Source organism: Phalacrocorax aristotelis, chromosome 3, assembly GCF_949628215.1.
Source record: "Phalacrocorax aristotelis chromosome 3, bGulAri2.1, whole genome shotgun sequence".
Classification (NCBI taxonomy): Eukaryota; Metazoa; Chordata; class Aves; order Suliformes; family Phalacrocoracidae; genus Phalacrocorax; species Phalacrocorax aristotelis.
The window spans coordinates 21,225,038-21,247,626 of NC_134278.1; the positions used below are offsets into that span (position 1 = coordinate 21,225,038).

The 22,589-nt window shown below is 37.4% G+C and overlaps 1 protein-coding gene across 1 annotated transcript in view; it reads right to left on the minus strand.

The window, feature by feature from the left end:
* The window catches only part of TPO (thyroid peroxidase), a 43,177-nt gene that overhangs the window by 19,305 nt on the left and 1,283 nt on the right, over positions 1-22,589 (minus strand). The window contains 5 exon segments of the mRNA XM_075089838.1: positions 5,009-5,215; positions 7,814-7,943; positions 12,607-12,739; positions 14,345-14,514; positions 21,269-21,350. Coding sequence (XP_074945939.1) covers positions 5,009-5,215; positions 7,814-7,943; positions 12,607-12,739; positions 14,345-14,514; positions 21,269-21,350 — 722 coding nt within the window.

Below are 22,589 nucleotides of genomic sequence, written 5' to 3' on the forward strand. Positions count from 1 at the left end.
CTCCATTAAAAAGATTATAAAAATCATGCAATATAATGTTGGGGTTTTCTTATTAATTGATCAACATGAAATAGGAACAGATATCACTTACTAGAGCTGCTGAAATATCCCAGAAAAAAAAATAGTGTTTTACTAAGAGAAAATAAATGTTTTGTCCAGACATCTGAGCTAAGCTTTTTAATTTGCATTTTATCTCCTTCCTTTTCATTGCTGAAAACTCTTTGGCAGAAGACAGTGAATATGACAGGTATTATATAAAGTGTTATAATTTCTTCATACTTCTAATAATACAGAGACTAGTCTGTGAAGATAAAATAGTCATTAAATTGGGGGTAAAAGTAACAAGGCAACTTTGGAGACCTTCATATTATAACACTGTTACCTCATTTGTTATACCAAGTAAAATTTTCTTACTACTGAAAACTCATGGCAGTAGGAATTGATACCAGTAAGGCACTTAAAAAGGGTTTCATTGGTTTTCAAGTTTTATTTCGTAAAGAAATTCTACCCATATTTCTTTATTAGTTAAGTTTTAGCAAATCAAAGTAGGCTATTTTTTGAAGGAAGTATGTAATCTCTTTTCCTTTTTCATTCTTTCACTGATTTCACTGAAATCAGTAATTTCTCTGCCTTGGGTTTTCTATTTATTATTTGTCTCTATTATAAAGTCTCTTGCTATTACTGTGGCTTCTTTCTCCATTCAGCTGGTAATGTAAGCAAGAAGCTCATCTCATACTACACATACCTGCCACAGCATTGTATGTGTTTAAGTGCCTCCTGCTTCTAGTTACCAGGAAAGCCTGGAAGAATTCAGATATCACTGTGCAAAAATGTATGAACTGCCTTTAAGTTGTTAAACAGCGAGGCTCACAATAAATATCAACAGCGAATGAAGTTCATACTGAATAATCTTTAGTTAACTGTCTCTACAGTTTCAATTCAAGCCGTTCTGTGCCCCAGCGGAGACAAACAGCAGCAATGAACATTAAGGGGCTGGCAGAACTGCATAATGCTGTCCTTTCTCTTTTCATGGGATAAGCAGTGTGCAGCCCGCAGCTGAATGTGCGAATGAGAGGTTCCTTATGATAGTATTCAAATGACATCAAAAATAATATCAGAGAAAAAAACCCTTTTCTGCTGAAATGGGTACAGAATAACGTTTTTCTCCAAAACTAATGAAGAATATCCATATCAATTTTTCCTCTGCCTTGCATAATTATAGAGGAAAAAACTCATAACAAAACACCCTCTGCCACAATAGTTTTCCTAGTATAGCTGCACGTTGATTTAAACTGTTAATATATATGCCTGGTCAAATCTGTTTATGGTGAAGTTCTTTTATGTGTAGGAAAATGAAAGGCACTTATTGTTTCGGTGTACTGTGATGTCTAAACTGTTATTTCAGTTAAAGGAAAGTCTGTTTAATTACTTTTCTTTTTTTCTGTGGGAAATGACCTTGTAAAAGGATTTTTGCTGTAGACTTAAAAGAAAACCTAGCTTATGGTCTATGAGACTTTGTCAATACGGAAAACATGAATGTTTATTTGTGGACATGAAACCTGGAAGACAGTCAATGACCCCATCTGACGGTGAGCTGCTACCTCTGAATCACATCAGAAAAAGGTCGGGGCTCACTTTGCTGGTTGTTGAGCACATACAGACTGAACCACTTGTAGCCGAGACAGTAACCTGTCATGTTACATGTCACCTTTTGCAAATCACCTCACTTTTCTGGTCTTTGTTTCTTTTACATGTTTTTGTCTCTGAACTAACTCTCTGAAAGCTTTTCAGTGTTGTATCTTACCATGTGTATAAGCCATGCCTAACTTACTGTCAGCAATGTAATTAACACTGAATAAAGTCAGCAGCTGTCCTATGAAAGTCTTTCTAATGCTTCATTATGTCTCAGCACTAACCTGGAATAATCACTGAGGAATGACAGATTATCTCTGTAATCCTGTTCCATGTGTCAGGCTGCTGTAAAAGAAGAATAAACTAAAGCTGCTGACTTTTTTTTTTTTTCACATTATGGAATCTGAAAAGATACAGAAAAAGGACGTTCAGGCTTCACCAGAAGCTAAAGGCTCAATGTGAGAATCACTGGGTGAAATTCTATAGCCTTTATTATTAAAATGTCCAGAATAGAAAATCATAACGGTTCCTGTTAACCTATGAATCATTTACCTACACTTGTTATTAATATTAATACACTATTGCAGCTTTCAATCCTTCATTGAATTGCACTTACTCAGAACACTTTCCAGACAGCTTCCCTAACCTGCACAGTCAGGAGCTCCCTTTCCCCAGTGAAACCCACAGAGAGGGCACGTAGCTCTAAGCACAGTTGTCCTTTTCTGTGGGTGGATTCTCCCTTGGGTGCTGCTGTTTGAGGAACACAGGAAGAGTGCATTGTTGGATAATATGCTATTGATTTCACTGTCTTTGGAAACCAGCCACAGTTTCTTCATACACAAAACGAACATATAAAACTAACTGTGGCTGTTTTCCAAATATTTAATAGGTGGAGATTAGCTTTATTTAAGATTTCAGGAGGAAAATCAGTTCTATGGAGAAATAGCATTTTGTTTTAGTGTTCAAAAAGCAGTTCTTCTGGTCACACTGATAAGTAGAAGCCCCCTCCTTTTTTTTTCTTTTTTCAATACAGTGTCTATTTTTTGCCTTTGATACAAATGGTCATAAAATACTAGACATAGCATAGCAAAAGAACGACCATCTTAGTGTCTGTCCCTCTTTAAGCTGTGAATAGCAGAAAAAGAACAAAATGGAGATGAAAGATTCATGGGACTGTGGTCAAGTAATGAATCCACAACTTAACATCCATCCATCTGCCCCCCTGCCCCCCTCCACCCCCTCCCCCCCCATGACCATTCTGAGTAACAGTAACTCCCAAAGGTAGCCATGGGTATGCCTTGACCCTGTTACCCTGCTAGGTTATACTGCTGAGCAGGAGCAGCTCCTAGGCTAGATTCAGTGCTAGATTTAGTACAAGTAACTTGCTTTCAGAAGCATCCTTGAAACATGCTCTGTTATTAATCTATTCACAGCTCCAAGACAGAAATCCAGAATATGTCCCTTGTTTAGAGCACTGAAGGATGCACTCGTGGGTATGCAATGGTAATCTGTGCAGCTTCTTTCTCTCTGCACTGTAATGCCACTGCCACATGAATAATTTTAGCCTTGGCATCCTTTTTAAAAGATCCCTTAAATTGCCTTATTTTTAAGCAGATGGAATTGGTAGGCTTGAACTATTCAGGGTTCAGTGGTTAGATGTCTATGGTCCCTGTGATCCACATCTGATTCAAGTTATGGGCTACAGTATGAGTCTGTTCTCAATTTCAAAGTCTATTTAGTAATAAAAAATGTGGGGGTTTGCACTTAAAGATCAATACTAATTGCACTGCTTCAAAGAATATGTCATAAACAGAAAACATAAGCTTTATAAGACTTGCAGTTTTATATCTACAGCAAACTGACTTTAAAAATGGGAGTCAATACATAGCCACCTTGTGTCATATGGTGGAGACACACTCCCCCTCCTTCACAAATCATGTGAAGCGCTGCTGGTCAGGGACTGGACTTTTGCCCTAGCCTCTCCTGATAAGACTTTGGGAATGGGAACATTTCTAAGGCTATTACTTAACAGCATAAACAGAGTAAATATTTTCTTGCACCAGACAGAAATTTGAGATTTTTGTCAGAACTATGGAAGAATCACTGTTGTGGCCAACCCAGGTTACCCAGACACTCAGACATGTGATACTTCAGATGTGTCCTGAGAATGTGGCTCTTGAAGAAGTCTGTGCTCTTACTGAATTCTCTCAAGCTGTGCTTGCAAATTTTCAAAAGGCTGTATCTGCTGGGTGGGATAAAGGTACCTAACTATGGTAAAATTGCAGGCAATCATTCATTTCACTTAGCCTTCCTTGTGTTTTAGATTCTCTCACCAAATGGAAGATGAGCCATCTTTTGACCCAAGATCTGGTTCAGTTCCCATTACAGCTAACAGAATATTTCCCTTTATATTTAATGGAAGCGGAATGAGGTATTTAAGGTAAGAGGAGACTGTGGCACACTTATCAATTACAGTTTGCTAGGGAAAAGAGTTTTTCTATTCTGATGGAACTTATTCACTACACCAGTTTCAGTGCATAGAGAAGGTGGTCAGTAATAAGTTCCAAGCCTAAGGAAAGTAATGTAGGTTGCTTTGGATAGAGATGGGGGCATCCGTCCAAGGGCTGTAATGGGCATGGGGCTCTCCTGTAGCATGAGATGGACAGGCTGTGCTTTGAGAAACAAAAGAGTGGTTTGACTTTGTTACTTACTTTTTTGAGAGAAAGAATGAGTATACTTTTAAAATAATCAGACAAGAATACAAGATCCTCTATTTATACCAATTTATGTTTCTTCTAACCCTCTAACAAGCTTTGAATTCAGGTTTTCTGTCTGCTCAAAGCAAAGAGGTGATGTATGTAAGTTTCAGCAACTCCCTGAAGATCATTTTATACCTATGTTGAAAAGATAGTTCTCTTCAAAAATTTGCATTAGCTGCTGGAAATATTTTTGCTTTCACTGAGTAAAGTTAGGATCGTTTCACTTTATCTGGCTGGCAATTTAAAAACAGAATTATTTATGACTACTTCCCTGTTTTCCCCAATGGAACTCAAAACCTTGAAGCATGAGAACAATAACATTGCAGGGGGACTAGTAAGGTTTCTCTGCAACGTAAACCTGGGAGGTAGAAAAATTTGATACTTATACTAAGTATGTTAGCTATAGTTTGTTATCTCTACAAAACAATTTGAATATCCACCTGTTTCATTTAATAGTTGCATTGGGTTTTAATTTTTCTATCATGGTCCACTCTAATATTTCCAGATGATCTATCAATTTGCTTTATAATTATGTATGCGTACCACTAAAGTGCTTTACTTTATTCACCTGTTTAGAGCCTGGAATTTCTCTTGCAGAAATCAATTTAGAATCTTACCTTTATGGGAAAACATGGATTTTGTTTTTCACATGTCATCTGGCACTCTGTTCCAGTTAGGAAGGCGGTCCTGCTCGTGCTCTGGGGTGTGAATGCAATGTCATGGTCTATGTACTGTCCCCACACCATAATAATATCAGAATACAGGTTGTCTTCAGTAACAGCCTCATTAGATGCATGAATAATTTTTTTTGTCACTTCACGAACCTGGGAAAAGAACTAATTTACCTTGAGTGCCAAGCAGTACTTACTTCTCACAAAATGATAAAACACTAAAAAGCAGGGGGAACAGTGACAAAAGGTATCTTTTTTTCCCTTAGAATTCTTTATGTTGTAGAGTACTTTTAATGGTTTGCTTAAAAAAAACAAAACAAAACAAACAAAAAAAAACCAACAAAAAATCCAACATATGACAGACTTATTTCTGTTCAGGAGCTGAGATACCAGTGCCAGAAGCAGATTCAAAGATGTTTCAGCTGAGTTTTTATACATATTTGCCAAATGAGCAGCGCATCTTTGATCTGCTCCTTTCCAGAGAATTTCGAAAACCACACATTTCTTTTAGACTGTCTAAAAGTTTTCTTTCTATTTATTCTGTTTCCTGCTCCTTTAACAAATGGATTCTTTTTGCTGGGCAACCTCAAATCACTGTGGATACACAGAGGCTCTGGGCTGCTCTGTACATAAATGGAGCAGCTTATGCAGCCCAGGAGACAAGCTAGGTTGCAAATACACAGTATCTGAAAGCTCTGCTTCATTTTCACAGGCGGGGGAAGCTAAAACATATTTCTGAGGCACTTCTGTGAAAGCTGGATAGAGATACAGATGCTCTGAGGGGAACACATGGAGACATCTATGCTACATGTCCAGCCTGTATCAAGCAAAACCATTAGAGCAAAATCAGCAGTCAGTTTGTGACGACTAGGGTATCATTATTCTTCACAAATTCCTCCCTCATGTTGTATGTTGTCAAGCAAAATAGAGTCACAGTGTCTGTAATAAATACAAGGGCTATATAATTAATGTATAAGGCAGGTGCAGCTAAACAGAATTGGTAAGGACAAGAGGCAGCATGGGACTTGTTAGGAGCATCAGGCTTTATATTGAAATAGTCAAGAGCAGAGATACATAATGCTCATCAGGAATACAAGTCCTTATATCAGTATTTTAATAGCTTCGGTGGCCACAAAGCACAAACTTTTTTTCTTGAAGTTAGCAAGGTTTTCTTATCACTGTTAACTTGCACATCCACACTGTGTTCTAATGTTGCTTTATAGTAATCCTCACACTTACCTCTCACCTTCACATTATTTGCATGTTGCTTTTTAAAGGATATAGTTGGATAGCTAAAAGTACACAAAAAGACTTAATTATGTAAATGAGTGAAAACATCTATGGCACTACTTGTATCCTATCTTACTTCAAAATAAAGCAGAGAATGTGGCTGATGGTCACATATGATCAAGTTTGATGCAGTCATGTAGCTTTGTTTTAGTGTGTTTTACTTCACAAGCATGTACCCTAATGAATCTAGAAAAAGGCAGGTTGTACCCTCTACTGGAAATTTACCTGTGTAAATGTCAGATTTTCATCTTTAAGTGCTAAATTGTGCAGCTTAGAGGCAATGTTATTTAATTAATAAAATGAGTTGCAGGTGACATTAACACTAAATTCTCTTGCTCATCCTTATTAAACATACAGTGGTTAAAATAACAAGACCTTGAGTCCATTAAAAGTCAGGTTTCAAAGCGATGATGACAAACCAGGAATAGTAAATCCAGCCCAAATCATTGCACGCTGCACTGGGGAATTTTTCACCCAGTCCTCTATGCAAATAGTTTTTTGTTTAATCTTCCCTCTACAGCAGCTCTGCTATTTTTAAAGTATATAAACTGCTAAAAATCAATAAATATAGCAGTGCCTTCTTAGCTCAGTAACTTGGTCTATCTAAAACATGAAGTTATGATTTGACAGCAATGCTTGTTCAGTTGAGGTACGCTAACCTAGGAGAAATGGTATACGTGTGTACACACATACATGTGCTAGCACATCTATGTGCTTTATATTTATTTATACCCTCTTTTCCCCCTTCTCCTGCCATGAATAAAGGCACCGTTACTGAAAAAAAGATTCATAAAAATCACTGTAAAATCTAGGCTGGAAGGAATCTCTAGAGACTGCATGGTGCAGCTTTCTGTTGAAGAAGGGATTAGGTTATTCAGAGCCCCATCAAGCCAGGTCATGGCTATTTCCCATGAGAAATATTCCAGCAGTTGTCTAGGCAGCCTATTCTGACATTTAATTGCTCTCACAACATATTTTTTTTATATATCAAGTCAAAATTTCCCCTGGAGCAACTTGTGACCGTTGCTTCATGCCATGTGCATCCTTGTGAAGACCTCCCTCTTCTTTGTAATGGCCTTTTCAGGATTAGATCCACCTTGCACTGCCTTTTCTCTAGGCTGAGCAACCACCTCCCTGGGTCTGCTGGCTGCCCTGTACCTGGTGCAAGCCAGGCCAGGCAGGCGGCTGGCTCATGCCCTGCCTGCTCTCCACCACGGTGCTGCCCCCCATGCGATCAGTGCCCCCGGCACTGCTCCTTGGGCTTACCCCAGCCCAGGTGCAGGGGACCTCGCACTACCTGGCTGATGGAACTTATGCTTTAGCGAAGCTAGCAGGTCCTTAACTGAGCTCATTGGCTTTTTTTGCTCTTTGATTTACTGATGTAAAAGGAGGTCTGTGGTGGTGGGTATGGTTATGGCCCAGAGTAAGTGTTTCAGGTGATCTCATGGTGCACTTTCTAACCAAGGGTAGCTGGATGCCATTGTATAGGACACTGGGATCCCACCCTCGAGGCTGGCTGAGTCCATCTTCATAGGCTGGTGGAAGCCACCTAGCCAAGGCTGTGTTGGATGCTCCCCACCTAGGATGTTCCCTGCAAAAAGAAAAAAACAAACAAAACCCCAAAAAACAACAGCAGCAGCAAAACTAAAAAAATCCTTCACCTCTGAGTATATTCTGAATATAAAATTGTTATACATTTTAAAATACATTTATAATACAGTTATATTGTTAATATAAAATAATATAAATATAAAATAATATAAAATAATGGTCAGCCACAAAGCAATATTCCATTGCAATAAGATGTTCATGTAATAGTCTTTGAAAAGGGATCAAATACTTATCTTCATGTATATCAATGTCAGTTTGACTCAAAAGGAAAATAAAGACAAATTAAATTACTAATGAAATATTACTACATTACTTGTTTGTCATGTACGTTGTTTACTCTTTTACATCTTTGAAATACTTTCCCTGATGATGTTTTCCTGAGAGGGTCCTCATTCCCTATAAAGTCAGATATACTCTCAAGTGCCTTTGCTGACATCTTTTAAAATATGTTTCTTTAGAACAATAGCTAGGAAATAAATATTTAGGAAAATATAACAAAGCCCTAGAATAAGGGTGAAGAAAGCTTAAAAGAAAAATGGATACTAGTCATACAGAAGTAATCATTTAGCAAGACCTAAGCAGAAAGGACCGAGGAAAGGAGAAAGATAGCTGAAGTTGCTGAATCCAGGGGCAATGCTTCCTCTGGTTGCATCTCTACTAATTACTTGGGCAGAGCTTTGGGAGGGCTTATGCACAAGCCCAGGCACCGGTATGCATTCAGCTATGCTTTTAAGTAGCTAACACTAACTGCAGTTACGCCAGCCAGCGTTTCTCTGAATGACTGGCTGAGTGCACCCTGGGATTAGCACATGCCAGTTTGCCATCCTGCAGACAGCCTGCCTGGAAGAGGGAGGGGGAGTAAAAAATTTTAGACAAAAGCCTAAGAGTAAAAAGGCAGCAAGAGTCAGGTCATACTTAATTTGAGGGCCAGGAAATGATTCCTGGTGACTTTTATTTATTAGTATAGTCAGTGAGTCTTGGGCTTGAGCACTTCATTTTCCTCCTATCATGAACATTTCTAACGCGTTTTTTCTAAGGGAATACTTTAGTGGGTTTTTTTTTTTTTGGTTGGTTGTTTTTTTTTAACATGTCATGTTCAATATATTTCATAATTGTTAAATATATGTAGACATTAAAATGAAGAAAAAAATTTTGCTATGTAGCCAGTTGAGCAAAATTTTAAACTAAGCTGCAAAGAACCAGAAATATTCCCAGACAGTTAGTAGAACTACACAGTGTTAAAACATACATTTATATGTCTATTGGGACGCTAAAGAGGGAACAATTATTTTATTAATACTTCAGTGATCTCCAGCACACTGAAGTGGCTCAATTTGCCAAGCTATGCGGTACAGTAATATGTTTAATTATCAACAATAATTCACACTTGAAGGTTGAAGTATGCTTTAATAAAGCATTCAAATTAGTTACAGTTGATTTGCCTTTATTGAAATTGCATAAAATACTGCACATAGTGTAGTGCTATTTCACTCAATTAAAAATAATGAAATGTTAATTTAACTGCTTAACCAGTGATTCTTCTCCTGATTGCTTTTATATTTTAGCAGATCACTGGAATGTTACTTTAGTAAAACTGTTCTCACATGCCTTTTTATTATTACATTAAACATATTAATGTCTTGGAATCTTGCTTGAGTTAAAAATGTCTTTATCCAGGGCAGCTGAAATAATGAGATTTGGTACCATATAGCTTTATAGAGTAGTCAAATTTGATTACTATACTTTTCCTTTATGGGAAGTGGGACTTTTAATTAACTTGTGAAATACTGGAATTGCACAGTTTGGATTTTGTTTTGGTTCCCTTAGAAGGAACCTGGAGTTTTAAGATGCCGTTCGCTATCCAGATTTTAGTCCTTTGAATGTTATTTTAATGTCCTGTCTAGTTTCACGTAGAAAGAATGAATGCTATATCACAATTTAATAATTGGATTTTGTCATGTTTTACATTGCTCTGAGCTACAATGGACATAACTTCTGCCAAACATGGAAAACTTCTGAAAAATAAGCCTGCCACTAAACTGAACACTTAGTTTGCATTGAAGTGAAGCAGCTATCCTGAAGAAAACCTCTCAATTACTGATTCTGCAAAGTTGGGACTGCTCATTCTTTCCACTAGGTGAGCCTGAACTCTATCAGAGCTTCAGACTAAGGTCCTTGCCTGATGAAATGGTTAATGACACAGCAATGAAATAGAAATGCTGCAGATAAAATTCCTCCTAGGTGCCCAAATATTAGGCATACAAAATGTAATCTAGTCATCCAAGCACCTGTCCATCAAGCCTGAGAGACAGACAACTCCTGGGTACCATCCTGTCATCCCATCCTATCTCTCACTATTAGGAACAGCTGTAGATGCAGCCCTGCAGTAGGCATATAACTACCTCAGAAAGCTAAGATTAGGTGAGGTTAATTGCACTGTGAGATTCAGTTCTTTTAGTACCTGTAATTCCTTCACCTTTGAATCCTCCTGACTGCACTAAACACTAAAAACTACACAGATCAATCCTAGTTAGTTGGGATAAAAAAATGGGGGAAAGAAAATAGCTATTTGGACGTGCCCTGTCTCCCTTATTCTTCATTAAAAAATAATGCTGCAGATTTATTTTGCTTATTATCCACATATATGCCTTCAGGCAGAAAGAAAAGTAAAATCTGTTGATATCTGTTACTAGTAAATGTGGATAATGACACTGCCGGGAATGTCTGATGTTATGTTGATACTCTCCATAGAAGGCCATGTTTATGCTATTTTGTTACGCCACTGTTCTAGGAAGGTCACACTAAACCAAAGTAATCTCAGTGCTGTGGGATAAAGACTTTGTAATCTACCTGATTTGTCCCAGACATGTGAACTGATTAAGTAAAACATCTGTAAAGAAAGTCCATGTTCACTTTTAAATAGATTTAAACAGATTTTTCTTATAGGTAAACAATTCTACTGCGAATTTTGTTTTTAAATTTCACCTATGAAACGCAGTATTTACTGACCTACAGCACAGCTGCACATTCCTACTAGGTGACTAAAATTACAAATACAACATACATCCTGATATATTTTCTGCCTGAAAGTGGCAGCTGTAAAGAAAGGAAAAGTACGGACTGGTACTTCGTTTAATGTTTGAAATCTTTGAAGCTGGCTTACATGGTAGAGTATATTCTTTACATTATAGTATAATGGATCTTTCATGTTGATGTATTTCAGTAAAGCTTGAGGTATTTCAAGGGGCTCACAAAGTTTTAGACTAAGTTAAGATCTAACTCACTGATATCAAAGTCTTTATTTCTTTTATTTTTTTTACCCTACCTACTTTAGCAACCAGACTGAAATGCCTATGCACATCCTAGTATTACCAGAGTCACTGAAGAGAAAAAGATGTTTTACCTAACCCACTGCAGAGTGTGTTTCTCTCCATCTCTGGAGAGAAAGACTACAGCAGCCGTGTCTACAAACTAAGGGCTTCAGCCACGTGCCTATGTTCAGCTGCATGAATCTTGGCCAATGTGTTCAAGCCCTGATGGAGTTGTCAGTGTAATTATTATACTAGCTGTTAGTTCAGATTCTAAGCAACTCTGCAAGTGCCTGGGGAAAAATATGGATATCCACATAGTTAGATTTATAACATTGATGCATATCAGGTTGTGTCCTTTCAACTAAGAGCCTATCAGGCATGTTCCTTGCAAATGACTTGTGGTGTAGCAAAACAGATTAATCTCATAAAAACAGAATGACTGAATAATAAAACTGCAGAATTTTACTGCTGTTCATTCACCATGTTGCAGAGTGCCTTAACCTGTGTAACACTAATGGCCTTCCATTTACAGCTCTGTAGCCCTTCACCTGTAACTTTACAGTGTGCCTTTCAGTTTGCGACCTTATGCCTATGTATCCAAAGGCTGCTGGGTATAAATATTATTTACCCTTGTACTCAAAAAAGGGCTCTTATTTGCAGTTTTACACCCTATTGCATTGGGGGATTCTGAAAATACAGTTACATAACTTATGTTGGGGTTCGCAGAAAACAATTGACACATGCATTAGGTAACAAGTAGATAAGAGTAGTAAATAATAGTCATAGATAGCCAATAAGCATATATTTATAGAAATAGATATAAAAATAAATATATCACCCAGAATTTTAGATGTGTTCTTGCTAAATGTTAATGTTGTGGGAAAATACAAAAATGCAAAAATGAGAATCTACTTGATCTTCTTATTGTTCCTAGTGAAGCAATTATATTTTCCTGATCCATATAATTTTATCCAGTTCAATAAAAAAAGAATGCTGGGTTAGAAATCAGTCTGTTTAATTTATGTAGAAAAAGGCATCTACTGAATCAGTGCTCCCTAAATTTAAAGTTCCTTACATAATATTTGAAGCCTTCATAGGTAGAGTCTGTCCACAAAAATTAGTGTCCCAAAGTTTAGATGAAGAGGTTCTTCCCCTGGAAGGTTTTAGAGGCACCTCCCTCATTTAGAGGCATGTTGGTGCCAAAGTTAGCTGATGGAGGTCACACCCCTCCACACCTTCCCTCCCATTTTTCTAGGAAAAAGTAAACATAGCTCTTGAGTTCGAAGAATAAGAAAAAAGGATTTTTCAGGTCACAACTCTTATCATACATACCTGTTATTGCAGGCACCAGTGATAAGTCGATATTTATTAGCTAAGCAATTGTTTGGGCATTTTGGTGGCAACATATAAGGCAGACATCCAGAAATGTTAGCAATCATAGTGAGCAGATCAGCTGATAAAAGATCTGAAAGGAAAAACCCAAACAAGCAATTTGCTGTAATGCTATAGAGCTGCTACAGGAGAAAAGGTATCACTGTCAGCTACAACTGCAGCATCCCCTCTCTTCTTCCTAGGAAAGAGCACTTAGTTAGAAGTGTTGCAGAAGGCAGTCTCAGGGACTTAGAGGAGATAGAGGGTGAAACAAAAGAGCTGGTTTTATTATCTGATGCATAGAGAATGAGAAGGAAGTAGTCCAGCCATAACTGAAAAGTGAGGTTGACTCCATTTTCTTGTTTCCCTGTATTGTAGTCACATTGCTTGTCCAGTCCCTGTGCTTATGACAATGGTGTGAAAAATACCAGCCAAAACCAGAAGTATATACCAAGAAGGAAAACTGCGTGACTGGAAAGACGCAGAGATTTAAAGACACTACAGCTGACTAAATAATTAAATATGGAGTGGAAGAGGCTCACATTTCTGAGCTGAAATTTGGAAGCTAGGTAAAATCAGGGAGCTGTATACCAGTAGACAGCATGTTGTTAATATCTTTGTAATGTGATCCCAGACAGGTCTCCCAGTGAGGATTCAGCTGATGAGGGACAAAGTTGTGTTGTTGTGTGAGCTCCAGAGAGCTGGCACCCTCTCTCAGCCACACACATACACACATAGATATATATTTAGTTCTACAATTGTCCCATTAGTTTAGTAAGCCAGATGTTTCAGCAAGTAAAACATTAATAATGTGGACCTTTATGTTTGTCTACAGCACTCTAATGCTTCCATATCTTGAAAAATAATGTCATGTTTTAATACTAAGACAGAGATTACAAATTATAACTCTCCAGTTCATGCTGCTCTAAGTGACAGGATTAAATTACAGGGAAAAAAAAAGGTAAACGTTTCTGAATTTTTGTGCCTTCCAGAAACCATGCAGGCATCTTGAAAATCATGCCTAATTAATGGCAACAAGAATTTTATTTTATTTAGACAATTATACATCATTGAACTTTCTGGACTATCTCTCTTTTTTTTTTTCTTTCTCCATATAACATTATAAAAAACAGTTAAAATAGAAACAAAGTGGAAATAAATGTGTAACAGCAATGCATGATAAAGTTCATTTTGGAAATAAGAAAGTATTTTCTTAAAAGAGGGAAACTAATCAGGCCATCAATGTCCGGAGGAAGTGTATTTGAAAATGTCAGTGCCATAGAGTGATAGAAATTGTGTTATTTTTGCTGTAGACTTGAGGCCCCGGAAGCACTAAACCCAAAGTGCTGTGGAAGATAGATATTTCACTGTAAACAAGAAGCTTGGAACACCATGTATATGCAAGCTGATTTATAGGCAATACGAATACACAGTCATGAGTTCACAGGATGCCAATAGCAAAGACCTGCTCTCCTTAACTACAGGAACACAGCTCACACTCCGGCAAGGAAAATCGTAAAACAATGGCTGTGAGGTGCTTTTAAGAACAAAAGAGATGGCATCCTGGCCCCAGGGTGTGGACAAGATACATACTCCTGCCAAAGGTAAAACAAAAGTGAAGCTAACCCAACTTTAATCTAAAAGACAACATTCAAGAAATCAACAGGGTGTTTTGCCAAAATTAATATACTATATTTACCGGTTGGATGCAATGAACGTTTGTGCTTCTGGCAAACTTTTTGTTTCAGCACTTGAATTGACATTTCCATTCGTTCAGCTGCTTGTGAAATATCTTGACTCTCTTGTTCAGGAAATTTTGAGAAAGCCAGCAGCAAGGTAGGAGTTGCTGTTCCCCTTCCTTGGATATTTCTATAATTGAGATAAAATACAGAAGTTTTTTTGATGTATAACCTTTTAGAACTTAGTCATAGCTGTATTTGTCTATGTTGGATATGTTCCCAGTTTAAGGTATATTTTGATTGAAGAGTATGCTGGGAAAGCAGAGAGGAAGACTACTTTGTGACCTTGTTCTGCAAGGAAAATTCTGGAAAGAAAGGGAAAGTGCCCTTCCACAGGACAACAGGATTAAGCTTGTGAGGAGACTTCAGGATGAGACAGAAACTCTTGGGATGGACAGAGTCTGCAGCACAAAGTGTCTGGGAAGACCTTGTGCAGGAGAGTCACAATATAGGACTCTCACTACCGACACACCTAAGTGAGTAGACTTTGCTTTCATGCTACATTTAATATTAAAAACCATCTCAATCGTTGCAGGTGGATTCATATATGTCTTAGCACCTGGGAGTCTAGCAACTGCCCCACGGTTGTCTAGATGCCATGTGCATTTGATGATAGAGACATGTCTCCTCTCAGAGACGAGACCACCTGCCTTGCACTGACTAGTTATATATGGAGTTTCAGCCATTAGTTTAGTAGGGCTTCATTAGACAGCTATACAGCTATATATATATGTTAGTTTACAGCCTGCCCTTACCTCTAACTTTAAGGAGATCAGGTTTGATGGTATAACTTCTGTAACACAAAGTTAAACACTTAAACATATGAAAAATCCTTTTTACTGTGAGGGTAGTCAGACACTGCAACAGGCTGCCCAGAAAGGTTGTGAAGTCTCCATCTTTGGTGATATTCAAAGCCCAAATGGACAGTGCACTGAGCAACTGGCTCTAGCTGACTCTGCTCTGAGCACAGCAGGGGCCTAGATGGTCTCCAGATCTCTCTCAACTTTTCTGTGATTCACTGCAAGATTTATTTTTTACTTGACATGGACTGTCTTACCACTGTCCTTTTATTGGCAGAGGGGCAATGAGAAAAGCGCATCAGGGAGAACTTCCTTTTTAGCTGGAAGTCTCAAGTCCTAAACTGACTCCTACAGCTTAGTAAAAAACACTCTAATCTATTCCATTTCCAGTCTTGGTCATAAGTTGCAGACATCCCCATGGGCTTCTCTGCAGCACAGATTTATTTGGATATGCAATTTTCATGAAAATATTGTGCTGTCATATTCACTTAGGTTTGTTTAAAGCACGAGACAAGTTGAAAAAGGAAAGAAACAACTTTATTTTGGTGAAAGCAAACAAGTTTCTGTTTGCAAAATTAGAAACATGCTTACATAAAAAGCATTTAGTAAGAAAATACAACTCTGAAGGTTTTTCTAGATTCTAAATTTGTCCTTAATTGATCCAAAAGAGCCTTAGCCTGCTTATATGTTCTTTATAGAGATATCATTCCCTTTCTTTCAAGAGCCGAGTTCAAGGACTCTTGCAGCTATGAAATAGAGCTATCTTGCTCCTCGGCACCATGTTTTTCAGGTTTTCCATAGACAGTTAGGAATTTGGCAGGGAATCCGGAGTATGAAAAGCCCTGAACTGTGTCCCAGTGAAAACAAAAAAAAACAAAAATTATATAACTAAATGCAGGAACTCAGGTTTAATATTTTAATATCCACATAAGGATAATATTGGTCATGCATCATTTAAAAAAACTTTATATGAACAGGCAAACATGTCTGTACAAATGAGCTAAATAAGAACATTTGTACAAATTAGCTAAGAGCTAAGAATCAAAAATAACCTACAACCCAAAAAACCGCCCAGGACTGAACCACCTTAAAGGCAAGATATGTTCCATTTTGAGACATTTTCTATCTTTTTTCTAATCTCACAGATACTGTAAGATTATCACAGCAGTTATTAGTTTGCCATATTTCCTGCCTGTTCCACCCCTTGCCCTTATTCAATGTACTCATGCTAGTCCCTTCTACTTCTCACCAACTCCTAAGGCTGAACACTGTGTAAGTTACAAAGTGTCTCAATATTTTGTAATGGAGAAACAGCACCATAAATCTAGTAGCCATGATAGCATCATTATTAGGAACATGAAATCAGACAAGAAGTGTGCTTCATATATGTTTAAGAATATAAGTCCTACTGCAGACCATGGTGTTTGTACAGCAGGTTCTTTATGCTTGCCAGACTCTCAGTTACTGAGTCTCATTCCAGATCATAATTAAAACCATATATACATTAAAAACCCCACCAAACTCTAAAAAAGTTCTCCGGAGTATAAGCCACACTTTCTCTTTCAGCTTCAGATATTTTGAGTACGAGATTTCTTTCTGTCTTAAATTAATATATTTATAGAATACCTTGTTTAGAGATTTCTAGCCTGAATTAATGCGTTAGATATTTGTCATCATTCAGGAGATCTCTCCAGACAGTGACAATGTGAAGAATATAAAGTGATAAAGTTATAAAATTATAAGGAATGTATTTTCTTCTTTCCTGTAATGGTCTACATGGCCAGTGTGCTTTAAGACCAGACAGGCACAGACTAACTGATCATGCTTAGTGAGTTTCTGCAACTGTAAGTTCTTATCTGGAACACTGACAATTATTTTCTTCTTCCCTGGGCATACAGATGATCCCATGATGGCCCCTTCTGTAGATGGCCCTTCTGAGTTGGCATAGATAGGGGACAATAGAAAAAGCATCTTAAATTGTGGGGTTTACAATTTAGATTCCTAAAAAACATGAAACAAACCAGTTCAAACGTAGTATACACTAAATAAAAGTAATTTTACCAGAAGGAACATGGTGAGAAATATCTTTAATCTGCTGTTAAGGCTTGAATTTTTTTAGGGTTCTCATCTATACTTTTTAGTCTAAGAACACTCTCCCTTTAGCTAAAATATGTGTTAAAATATGCTCAGAAATGTCAATAATTTCTTTAAATAGGCTGAGAAAACTGCTTGTGTTTGTATTAGAATTGTACTTACTTTCAATCTATTGGAGTAAGTTCAAATAGGAATCTAAAATTATGTCTTTTCTGAGACTTGCTCAAATCAAATATCTAGCACCACCTGACCTACCAACATAATTCATAATTCTCTCTCATATATAACTAGTTCATCAGGCCTTTTGAGTTGATTACCAAGTTCTATCAGGAGAGATATAAGATCATTTGCAGCTGTGTATGACAGGCCTAAGAAATTATTACTTTGCACAGCTTGACCGTTCTGGAGTTATCTTTAGTTTCTTCTACACCTTAAAACCCGGAAAAAGCAAAGACTCAGCACAGTATAAGAAGAATGTACTGTTGGAATTGTGAGATTTTCCAGCAGTGCTGAGATTCACTAGTTAAATCACACACAAAATCACAGAATCACAGGTTGGAAGGCTAGTACAAGTTTCATCATTGGTACTGGTTGTTATTATAAGATTTACTGTAACTACTGTTTACTCCTGCAAGCCAACTACTACTTTCAAAATGTATTTTATAATGCACCTGGTGGTAAATTAACAATGTATTTGCACAAAGCACTGGGCGTCACATCCTCACAGGTGACATATGGCTCTGAAAGCCTTACCCAAACTGCCTAGATTCCCATTGGCATTGCCTCTGTAATACAAATAATACATTTTAATGCTGATGCCGTTGTGTTCCATCTATGCTATGCTAATAATATTATGACTGTTTATATTCAAATGACAAACATGAACACCTACTCTTACAGACTAACAAACCCAGAAGCTAATTGGAATAGCAGGCAGGTACTAGCAAACAGTCATGACACCTGTGGAGGAGGGTGTGAGTCCCCTTGCACTGGGCAAGGGGAGACAATCATGAACAGCTCAGCAGACTATAAGGACCATACCAGGACCTATGTGACCTTAAAACCTGGGAAGTAATTTCTAACACAACTAGTAATTTCTAACACAACTAAATTTCTAAAACACAAACAACAATTCAAGAATTTAAGTGATGATATTAAACAGCTGACGTGGAGAAATGTACTTGCCCACTTTAATCACAATTCAAGGTCAAACTGAGGTCTCAGGAGAAATCCAGTTATTTTGACTCAGTTTTCAGTTCAGACACTTAGATCATGAATTCAGCAAACATCAGGTTGGACTATTGTGCATGGAACAACTAAGAGTTTTCCTATTCTAACCTGAAAAAGGAGCTGCCTTTTCATCTCAGAACTGGCTTTTCAGTCTCAAAGAAAGCACTGAGCCCATCTATATTGCATTGTAGTTTCCTTCAATTACTTGTAAGCCAAAGTAAAATGAGTTTTCACAGTACTGTGACCTCCATAACTTCCAGAAGCTCAAATATGTAGACACATGCATTCCTTTCTTGTTTTCAGCCTATATGCTGACCAAAGCTTTAATTCAAGTATACAATTTTCTTAAACTTACAAAGGAAAGAAGCCTTAATAGCTTTAAACTGACATGAAAATGCAAAAGTATTCAACTAAACACATTCACTCCTCAATATAATGATCAGATTAGACAATAGTTCAGTCCTCTGTACTTTGCAAATGGCCAGGACTAATGTCAAGAGGTAGGTGTACAGCGCATTTACAGGAGGTGTTTTTGTGTTTATAATTCTCACTGGCCTGCTTAATTGGGCTACAATTAATTTAATTATATAAAAGCACACAATAGAAATACAATTTTCACTTCTGGTAACGATAATTTCTTAATTGAAGGACCAAGTATTTTATACCAGTTAACAGTAGAACAAGTGATAGTCTTATGAGACTTAAACTCCTAAAGCAGGTGTCAGACACTCATGGCTCTCATTCCACAAAACAGGAAAGCCTGTGCCTTAGTGGTAATACTAATGCACATCATTCAATGCTCTGCTGAAAGTGCAAGCCTTTGGCTGCTTACAGGCTTAACCCCAAACTTATGCAAAAGACATAACCAGTTCTCAGAGCGCTGTTACTAGCAGCGTTCTAAAAAATTCAAAGGTTAACAACAATGTCTATCAGATCAAATACTTAATTTAACAGTTTTAAATCACTGATCTAATTTTCAACTGCTGCTGTTAAAAGAGGAAGGAAAAGGGGAAGGGAAAGAAAGTGAAAAGAAGGGATGGAATGTCAAGGGAAGGGATGAGAAGGGAGTAGAAGAGAAAACATTCTATTTGTTTGCCTTCTCTGTAATATTTATATATCAATATATCTATAATTATTACTGGAGCATCTCTCATATGAGGAAAGGTTGAGACAGCTGTTCAGCCTGGAGAAGAGAAGGCTCAGGGGAGATCTAATCATCGTATACAATCACCTGAAGGGAGGCTGCAAAGAGGATGAAGCCAGACTCTTTTCAACAGTGCCCATTGACAGGACCAGAGGCCACGGGCACAAACTGAAACACAGAAGATGCTGTCTGAACATCAGGAAACAATTTTTTTACTGGGAGGGTGATGGAGAACTGACAGAGGTTGCCCAGAGAAGTTGTGGCGTCTCCCTCTTTGGAGCTACTCAAAAGCCATCCGGACACGGTCCTGGGAAACCAACTCTGGTTGGCCCTGCTTAAGCAGGGGGGTTGGACCAGATGACCTCCAGACATCCCTTCCAACCTCAGCCATGCTGTGAATCTCCAATTCTTATGAAGTATTTTAAAGGAAACCCAATAATAGGCCTTCTGAATAACAGTGCTCTTTAGAGTCTATATATATCCACATACACAATATTTTGAAGGAAACCTAACAGTCTGGTGATTCATCTAGGGTGAGCAAGTGGTCTCAGATTTATTCTTAATAGAATTGGAACAATTATCTTTAAGCATTTCTCTTCTAGCATCTTTTAGCATTTATCATCTTTAAGATATTGGACAAATATTGACCAAATAATTGCCACAATATCCTGCGAGACAGTTAAACATCAGTATCTTCATTTGGTTCATGAGGTAGCTCAGCCACTGAAAAGTTGAGACCTGTGTCTTTAAATTTGAATGCCTCAGAATTGTCACCGAAGTACTAACAGTACAAAACAAAAGTGACCTCAGTCTCCATGTACTGAGCAGCCAGAGTTCTTGACAAGTTCTGTCCATATAGACAGTCATCTCTTCCAGAGCTCTGCAAATTGTGACTCATTTTCAAAACACAGAGATAAGTCCTTTAGAAAAGTCTAAGCAAAATGATGGTGATTGCACCCTGTAAAACTTAGCTGATGTGCCCCAAATATTGGAGGGAAATTGATTTTGTATAGAAATCTAGTCAGAGCTCCACAGAAAATGGTTTAATATTTTAGCCTCATGGCAAGTCATCCTGAGGCACTTTCATCATTCCCAGAAGGAGATCACTCTCACTCAAACACAGAGCAGCTTTCCTTAAGTTGTTCACTGCCCACCATTCAAGACAAATGTTTAATTTCCTTTCCCTTATCATTTCATTACATCTGTTTTAGATGGAAAGGAAAATGTGAAATTCACTTCAGCAGTCCCATTTAAGGCAATAGTGTTTTGACACTGAAGCGATAGGAGTTCCCATCTCTCTCTGCACTGGAAAAAACATAACTGATGTTCAAAAACACATAATGTCCATAAAATTACAATTTTTTGAGCCACATGTTAATGGAATGTGGTGTGCTACTTAGATCAGAAAAACCTTCCTATTTGTTTTTGTATTTCTTACTCTTCTCACATTTTAAGAGAGCAGCTTCTGTGGTCACAATGCACAAGGTTATATTGGTTCAGGTGATCATAAATACAATGTATCATTATATGCTTTCTCAAAGAAACAGGCTGATCTCGAACTTCTCTGTTATGAAATTTTTTTGCTGAACAGATCCTTCATTAATGTTTTCTTTTACCTTTTCAGTGTATAATGTGCAGCATAATCCACCAGACTGGAGCCCTCCTGGATAGCCTCAGTAATGCAGTTATCTTCAATTTCTTCTCCCCAGGGGAAAAATAAAAAGAAAGAAAAATTGATAGATTATTAATTAACGTATTTATTAAAATAATTACATTTACAAAGTATACAGGTTTGTAATATTGAGGTATGCTTAATTTTTCCCCATTAAATGATCTCCATATTTTAGTGCTCCTGAAACTAATGTGGCTTCTGACCTTTCTGAAAGGTAAGGTAAGGGTAGTAAATCAATTCTTCCCTAATGTATAAGGCCTGGACAGTTAGACTTTCTTTCTGTTTCTTCCACTATAAATCTGTCTGTGCACATGTTATGTAGTACGATGGTAACAGGTCCAGCTGAAATATGTTGTGCTCTGTGTATGCAGTTATGTTCCTTCGGCTTCATATGTGTTTTGCATTATACTGTCCTTGGATTGACAGGACAAATCTGAGCCTCCCTCGCAAGTACTATGAGCTGGTCAGAGCCACACGAAGAATTCAAATCCATGTTCAAGCATAATTAACAAACTTCAAGACCTTCTGGGATCTGACACATGAAAGCCTTATTCTCATTTCTCTACCTATGTTTGATAGAAAGATATATATGAACCTAATAATACTTCAGCTGTACTAGTTTGAATATTGATATCGTGAAACATAGATTTTTCCTTTTTTGTGTACATCTAGCTTTATATTAAATGTATCAGTCATATTTTAAGTCCGGTGGTTTAATTCTCATTTGTATCTTGTGGGATCACCTATTTTTTCTTAGAAAACAAATAATCAATAATAATAGATAGCTAACAATCATTTATGTACAAATGCTCATCATTTATGTACAGTGTAGTTTTAGGTGACATATTTTATCTGTAGTCTATGTTGTGCTATTTCTGTGATCTATTTTTCAAACAGGGCACTCAGCTCAAGGGAAAATAATGTGTGATGAGAAGTAATCTTTCCTAGGCAAAATTCAACTCCACTCTACTGAAGATCTCAGCATCTAAGTATAGCAGTAGTTATTTTTCCGTTTCACCTATGCATGATAAAATATTCAGACGATTTGTTTACAGTTATTCAGATTTCTGTCATGTCTGAAAATGGTTTTGGGTCTATGTAAAAAATTAAGACTGACCTTTATAGGCCACACAACAACTATTTCTTTTAGAATTTAGTATTGCATGATTTTAAATTACCTTTAGGGGGTTTACCTTCAAGAAATATATTCTGCTCAAAATATTGTTCTTCATGCAGTAGTGATTCAGACTTTGATCTAGAAGAGC